The sequence below is a fragment of the Propithecus coquereli genome, unplaced genomic scaffold (genome assembly GCF_000956105.1).
Source record: "Propithecus coquereli isolate 6110/MARCELLA unplaced genomic scaffold, Pcoq_1.0 Scaffold232, whole genome shotgun sequence".
Classification (NCBI taxonomy): Eukaryota; Metazoa; Chordata; class Mammalia; order Primates; family Indriidae; genus Propithecus; species Propithecus coquereli.
Genome location: NW_012147864.1, coordinates 1,818,947 through 1,826,946, shown reverse-complemented (window position 1 = coordinate 1,826,946; position 8,000 = coordinate 1,818,947). Strand labels below are relative to the sequence as shown.

The window sequence follows — 8,000 nt, the reverse complement described above, 5'->3', positions numbered from 1 at the left end:
ATTTCTCTATGTTGCTAAAATCTTCACAATTATTTTAATGATCTTGTGAATATTACTGGATGAACACATCTTTTTAAGAAGGCATTTACCTGGGATTTAACAACAGCAATTGATATATGTTTAAAAGCCAAAACTTGAGAATTTTCAATGAGCATAGAGAAATTTTGAAACTAATATATTCATTAATACCTGATAGGAGAAAAACCCCAAATAGTACTCAAAGAAGCATTCTTGCAAGTGAAGATCAGCAATGATACGAACAAAGCCTTTAATAATCAGAAACAGCTTTGCGGATGTTATGAAATGAGTAATTGGGTCAGTTTTGTTTGAAAGAAAGTAAAAATATATTACAAGTATTGGAGTCATTAGTCGATTCCATAGGACACATATCTGTATCAAGGTGGTTTTGATACCTTGTCAAACTTATTTCTCAGTCTGTGTTGTCACTCTGTTTTCAGGATTCTTTTTCCAGTGTGTTTCACATGGAGTGTGAAGAATTAGAAAAATCATCTGATACTTTAACAAGGTAAAAGAACTTACTATTTGTCTTTATCATAAGTATATAATATTGGCTAAATAGTTATTTCATGACCAGTTTGACTTGAGACATATAAGCTACAGGTTATTTTTTCCCCACAGATAATTTTATTTGTGAAAATACTATTTGATGTTATAAGTTCTAGGGTTTTTTGCACTATAGTTGACCTATTGAAGAATTATTTCATATAGTGTATGGTGTTGCAATTAGTGTAAGGCTTAGTACACTATTTTTGTGAACTGCTTTCTTTTGAAGACCCAGAAGTTCTATATTTCAATTATGTTTTTTCATTACATTTTGGACCCTTCTGGAAATGTGATAGGCTTCTGAACAGACTTTCCTGTTAAGTCTGTTCTGATTTGGAATGAGCCATGAGGCTGTAACTGATAACAAAAGGAGGCCTGTGGTCCCGATCGAACCAACACACGTGCCTCCTGTGGCTGGAATCAGATCAGATTGCCACTGCACTTTTCATTGTTTTTAAATTTGTGTTTTCTTGTTAATTGTTACTCAGAAACAATATAAAGTATTCACATGATGGAGGTTATAGATGTTATTGTCCCAAATTTACATGTGCTTTCTGAAGGATTTTGAAATGAGTTTAGAGTAAACTACCAAGTGTTTATCCTCATTTTCCTTTTTTCATCCTTAGCAAAAAAACTAAGTAATAGAATAAGTGATAGAATATTCTAAGAAATAAATCTGCTAGGATGAAGTGTCAGGAATACTTGGGCATAATGCAGTGTATCACATTTTTATTGTTCATTTGTTTCCAATTATTTTATTCCTTACTGATACTAAATCTAAAAGCCTCAGGTGGAAATAGAACATCGTCTTAACTTTACTATTTTATATTCAAGTTTCAGATATTTTTTCAGTACAGTTGACCTATGAGAGAATTATTTCACATAGTGAGTAGTATCACAGTATGATCTTCAGTAACTAGTATAAGCTCCTTGGTGGTGGTGCTTTAAAAATAATCTCTGTGCACATCTGGACTACAGAACATTTTATAAGATAAATGGCCGGGTCGTTTCAAAAAGTCAGTGTCATTGTATAAAATGGATGAAGGCTATTTGTTCTTGGAGACCTAGTAGCCAAATGCAATACTTGAACATTGATTAGATCACTGTTAAAACAGCTATCAAAGACATTTTTGGGTACATTTGGAAATTTGCATATGGACCGGATACCAGATGGTTATGGAGAATTATTGTTATTTTTCTTTGGAATTAGGAAGATGTTGTTCATAAGAGAATGTTCTTATTTTTAGGAGATCATATTGAAGTATTTTGGGACAAAGTATAATGGTGTCTGTAACTTACTTTAAAATGGTTCAGCCGAAGAAAAATAAGTATATTTAAATAAATATATCCACACATATATCTATAGATAAAGCAAATGTCACAGAACATTTAAAATTGTTGACTCTAACAGTAGGATATTCATTTCAGCTTTCATTTTCCCTTTACCCTTTCTGTATATGTTGAAACAGTTCATCATAAACAATTGGAAGAAAATATTTATAATAAAAAGTGGGAAACAAAAATCATCCCTATAGATCATCTAAAGCAGAACTGCCTGAGTTTGCAGCTACAAGAACAAAATACTTACGTGCACAGACTGTGTTTTTTCTGATCCTCTTAAATAAGGCGACCCCAGAGATCATTGTGCAGAAGCTGTCTTCTGCCCTGCCATAGCCTCTTTCTAAAAAATAAAAAAAATTTCAAAGATAATACTGTATTTATCACGTACAACATGATGTTTCAAAGTACATAGAAATAGTAGAATGGTTAACTCTAGCTAATTAACAAATGCATTACTTCACACAGTTATTTTTGTGCTCAAGCGTACTCAACATCTACTCTCTTTATGTGTTTCAAGAATACAGTGTATCGTCATTAACTCTAGTCACCCTGCATTCAATAGATGTCTGGGATTTATTCCTCCTATCTAACTGTCATTATGCCGAACGTCTACCTCCCCCTCCCCGCCCTGCCCCAGCCTCTGGTCACCACTGCTCTACTCGCTACTGGAGAGCCCTCTATGTACTCTTTCCTGTGTCCCTTCTTGTCTTTTGTCACCTTTCCTGTCCTCTTAAGTCTTCCCCTATCAAGAAGGAGACATGTTGACCACAGTGACTTAAAGTTGTTAATTTGTTAAGTGTTCGTATTTAAATCAAAACTCATTATTACTAGATATTATTTTAACCACATGATACAATGAATGGCCTTTTCTTCTATTAAAAGAATTTTGGGAATTAGCAAAGGGGTGGGGAAGTAACATGGGGCAGATGGGAATTCATTTGGCTCAGAAGGCACACCTGACTTAAGCCTTGACCTCTGACTTGGGCATGGGGTAGGTAGTCAGGGCAGATAAACCACGGTTTCTCTAACCACAGACTTTCCTGCTGTCCTGGAGTTTTTGGCTCACGTGGTCATACTGGATAGTTAACCTTTATTTCCCTCTTGGCCTTGCTGGTCATGATGAGCCAAAGGCTGTCCCATCTTCATGCCTTTTCCTTCCTTAGCCCCGTGCCATTGTATTTTCTAGCATATTTGACATTGTTTTAGTTAGTATTGAATCTTTTTAAAATGTGTGATAATATAATAATAACATGCACAGGTCTTGGTGTGTGTGGTTTCTCTTAACTGTTGGCAACAGCCTATACTGCCTAGCTTGGTTATGAAGTTTCTTATCCTGAGGAAGAGCATTAATGTATATTATTTTGATTTTATGATGCTGTGACATCTTTTTTCCTTTTTGAAAAGAATGTCTTAGAAACTTTTTCTGGATAATACATGTGAATATTTGTATATTTCACTTTCTGGCTTGATAAGTAATGAGTTACTATATATAAAAATATAAGTATATGCATCTGTATTTATATATTTACCTTTGTCTTCATAGGAGAATAGGAAAATCAAAACGATAATACATACTAAAAGTACATTTACCTTTTAATATTTGTGCAGCAGCATATATCTGTGTAATCATACTTTATGTGTTAGCATCTTGATCTTTATTATAAATTCAGCCAGGTCCTCTAATTTCTTTTAGTGGTAGCTGGACAAATCCAGCGACTTGATGTAATAGTGACCTCTGCTGGTAACTATGCATTGGAAAAAAAGGCAAAGTCTTGGTATATATTTGATTTGTTTCTGATGATATATTTGATTTGTTTCTGATGAATGCCGTGTTTCCTCTGTGTAGGAAAAATGGAAGATGTCTTTATTAATTGAAGAGCATGGCTCATTTGGGATGTTTTCTAACCAATCCACTAATTATTTTTAGAAATGGAAATAATATACTGAAGATAGTTTTGAAATGTTAATTGTAAAGCTAAAAAGTCGTCAGAGTGAACATATTATTAGAATCATAAGTGGAATAAAAACTTAGTAAGCTCTTGGGAACTGGGTTGCCCAGGAATTTCTGAAGGAGGATCATGTCCAGATGCTGGGAAGTTTTAGAGTTTCTGTGTTTCAGTTCAAAGAGTCACTCTAGAAGGAAAAAATGAGTATGATGTTATATAGTTCATGTTAGCTCTTTATTTTGAGAAATAGGTATTTTAGTGCTATAATTCCATATACTAGTTAACTTTATGTTCATTTATAAATGTACATTTTATGCATAATTTATGCACATTAATGTACAAAATAACAAATACATAGAATTAATCCTTTAATCTCACTTTCTTGGAATATATATTAGTTAATACTTAATATCGTATTAGAAAGCATAAGTAAGTAAAGACTACTACTTGAAAAAACTGTGGATAAAGAGTAGAAGAATGTAGAAATTGGACTGATTGTATTTAGATTTAAGTTCCAGCATTAGGACTTTGTATAAATTATTTACAACAAAGCCTCAGTTTCTTCATCTGCAATGGTTGTGGGATTGTTGTAAGCACTAAATGAGATTAATGCATATAAAATGCTTCAGAAAATTTCTGGCATGTAATAAGTATTCAGTAAATGTTAGCTATTATTTCTGTGTCTCTTTGATGTGTTTGTCATTCTTTGATTTACATCAGCCTGCAGTGATTCCCATTTAATTTTAAAGTGCAGAAATTTCTGTCTTTCCAAGCTCCATTTACCTAACTCTGTTTTCTCAGGAATGCACTCATGTGCAAGTCCATTGATACCTCTGCAAAAAGCCTTAAGTGTGTGAGCTAGCCCAAGTCTTCTGAGAAGTAGATTTAATATGCAGAGATTTATTAGAGGAAACACCCTGTAGTAGTTGGGAAGGAGCCAGGAGAGCGGTTAGGAGAGCCATCAGACTAACATGAAAGTCTGACCGAGGGTGAAGGAGAGGGGGAAAGAAGGAAGGAAGGTTGAGTGAAAGTGTCTTAGCCAGCTGATCAGTTCTAAGGAAGGTTGACACGGCTGCTGGGGAGTCCTCTAATCAAAGTTTCTTATCAGAAGAATCCTGGGTCTCTGAGGATTAGGCCCACCTTAGTATCCCTGATTTGCCTGGTCTTTTTCTAGGAGCAGCCCTGGGAGGTGTGGCCTTGGTGCAAACATGGCAATGGCTTCCAGAGCACAGCAACTTGAGACACTAGTCAGCTCCTCTCCTGCACTTGGAGCTCCGAGAGGCACATTCTCAAGGCCATCATAATATTCCTGTTATTTAAAGAATGAGATCCATATTTTTTGTATTACACTTTCAAAATCTTCCAACATCTGTCCTAGCCTGACATTTACAGCCTGAAATTGTCACTTTATTCTTGACAATCTGTAACTATTTAGTATTATCTAAATATGCATAGAACTCTCTTCCGTGTCAGCAGTGTGTTTTATATTTTTTTATTTTTTCCTGCCTGGAATACCCTCTCTTTCCCTCCTAATGTCTTTCTTCCCTTTTAAAAATCTTAGCCAGTCTTTTATGCATTTTTCTAATGCCGTCTCTTCCCTAATCGATTCCATTTAGGTTCTGTCTGTCCATCTTCTACACACGTGTGGTGCTGGCAATGTTACTAACTGTATTAATTGGGATTAGGCTTGACTGCATCATGAAAACCCAAAATAAAAATAGCTTAAGCAAAAATGCAGTATAATTATTCCTGTAGAAGCCCAGAGGTGGGCGGCTCAGGGTTGGTGTTACAGATCTGCTGCACAAAGGCCTCGGGGACCTCGTCACCTTTGGGCTGTCTACCTTGCGTCTCCGGGTGTGGGCCTTTACTTCAGGATCACAGGTGCAGCTTCAGCCGCCATGTCCGTGTTTCAAACCATAGGCTGGAGGATGGGGAAGGAAGGGGCAGAGAGTAAGAATCAGCTGTCTCTTAGGTAAGGCTTCTAGAAGCTGACACACACATTTCATCTTATATCCTGTCGACTAGAACTTAGTCACAGGGCAATACTAAGCCACTAGGGTGGCTGAGAAATGTAGCCTTCATTCGGGGTAGCCATGTGTCCAAAGCGAAGGAGAGAAGAGTTACTGAAGGACAACCGGCAGCCTCTGCACTAGACTCTGCCTCAGCAGCACACGTAACTAAAACACCGTTCATTCTGGGGCAGCCCTCTGCTGCCTTCTCAGCCGCTCAGGACAGTGCCTGACCTCCCACGTGGCATCAGGGGTGCCTCTCACGGAGCAGGTGCTCGATCTGTGTTTACTGAATACAGGAACTGGAGTTTATCAACATTTCTTCTAGAATAAGAAATAAACATGGTATCCTGTAACTTTAATAATTCTGATACTCCTTTTTCACTGAAGCGGCCATCAGGAAAACTTAAAATTGTTTAGGGAATTAGGTAAGGTATCAGGTATTTGTTGATTTACAAGTAATTGTTGTACTTCCGCTTCTCTATGTCAACTCCTGTAAGACTGGTTTGATGTTCTCTAACGAGTTGCTTAACCAAGTTTGAGTTTGACAAGTTTGGGTTCCTTCTGGCTCCAGCTGTTAACATAATGATGGTGATAAGAATAATAATAGTTATTAATATTAATTATCATTTTAAAAGGGTGCTCACTTCTTCAATGTACTTCTTTCTCCCGGTGGCCAGCTCTTCATTTTTCTTATTTTGACCATAGCTGCTGCTTATTTTCTTTTCTCTAGGTTGTTGCTGTCTTATATTTGTGGTTTTAAACGTTGTTTCATTAACCTAAAACCTACACTTATCTCATAAGCTTTTCTTGAATGTCACCCAGATAATCTGCATGAAATAGGGCCCTAGGAGTGTATCAGATCTGATGTGTCCAGTAATTGGCCACAGACTATCAGTCTAGTCTCGAGAAATATTCAAGTTCATTTACTCCTATGTCACTATTGTGTCATTTCCTTTTCATTCTTTTTAACTTATACATAGTACTGGAGAAGTGGTTAGTACCTGATTTGACCAAATTACACCTAAACTAAAATGTACAGCAAAGAAAGGGAAGACTGAAATAGCTTGGCCAGGAATGAAGCCACAGAATTTAGGAATCTTCGTGGAATCACTAGTTCTCAGCACCACCACATGAAACCATTGTCCCGAGAACCACCTTGGGCAGGTTGGGTGCGAAAGACAGAAGACAGGAAAAACATTGAAACTTTAGAAACTCAGAACGAGCAGACATTTTTCCTGAGATATATACAGTTGTCCCTTGGTATCCTTGGGGCGTTGGTTCCACAACCCCCCACAGATACCAAAATCCATGGATGCTAAAGTCCCTTGCATGAAATGGCATAGTACTTGCCAATAACCTACACATACCTCCCATATACTTTAAATCATTTCTAGATTACGTATTAATATAATACTTAATGCAATGCAAGTGCCATGTGAAATAGTTGCCATACTGTATTGTTTTTTAAATTTATATTTTTTAATTGTTATTTTTTACAGTTTTTTTTCTTCGAATTATTTTTGATCTGTGGTTGGTTAAATTCAAGAATGTGGAACCCACGATATGGAGGGCCAACTGTATTTTATTTTGAAATAATTCCTATTATTAAGCTTTCCTATTTATTCAGTTAGTGGTTTTATGAATAAGGTAAGCACATCCTCACAGTTGCAGTCAAGTTCCACACCCTCACTCTCTGCCAAGTGCATCACTTTCACCAGGGAACGCACAGTTACCCGCTGGCGTCAGATTAATCTTTTATGCTCAATCTATTAAGCAAGACACTGGAAAAAGTCTGGTAAAGATATTGTAAGTTCAAAAAAATTTTTTGAGGAAGATTAAGTTTTAATTTAAAAAAGTATCATAAAGGATCTAAAAGCCAAAAACCAGAAGAATGTGGAGAGGTAGCTGATGTTGAGGAAATAAGACAAGAAAAGACAGAGGAGAAAGGAAAAAGACTCAAGAGAAAAGCTTAAAAAAATTCTTCTAGGCCCACTCGATTTTTCTCTTGGTCTTGGAATATGTAAAATATTGTTGTATTGGGGCCGGGCGCGGTGGCTCACGCCTGTAATCCTAGTACTCTGGGAGGCCGAGGCGGGTGGATCGCTCAAGGTCAGGAGTTCGAGACCAGCCTGAGCAA

At 36.7% G+C, this 8,000-nt stretch overlaps 1 protein-coding gene across 1 annotated transcript in view; it reads left to right on the top strand.

Annotated features, from left to right (window-relative positions):
• Positions 1-8,000, top strand: part of PDE5A (phosphodiesterase 5A, cGMP-specific) — a 123,585-nt gene that overhangs the window by 68,245 nt on the left and 47,340 nt on the right. The window contains exon 7 of the mRNA XM_012645347.1: positions 459-526. Coding sequence (XP_012500801.1) covers positions 459-526 — 68 coding nt within the window. The remainder of the gene's footprint in view (positions 1-458; positions 527-8,000) is intronic.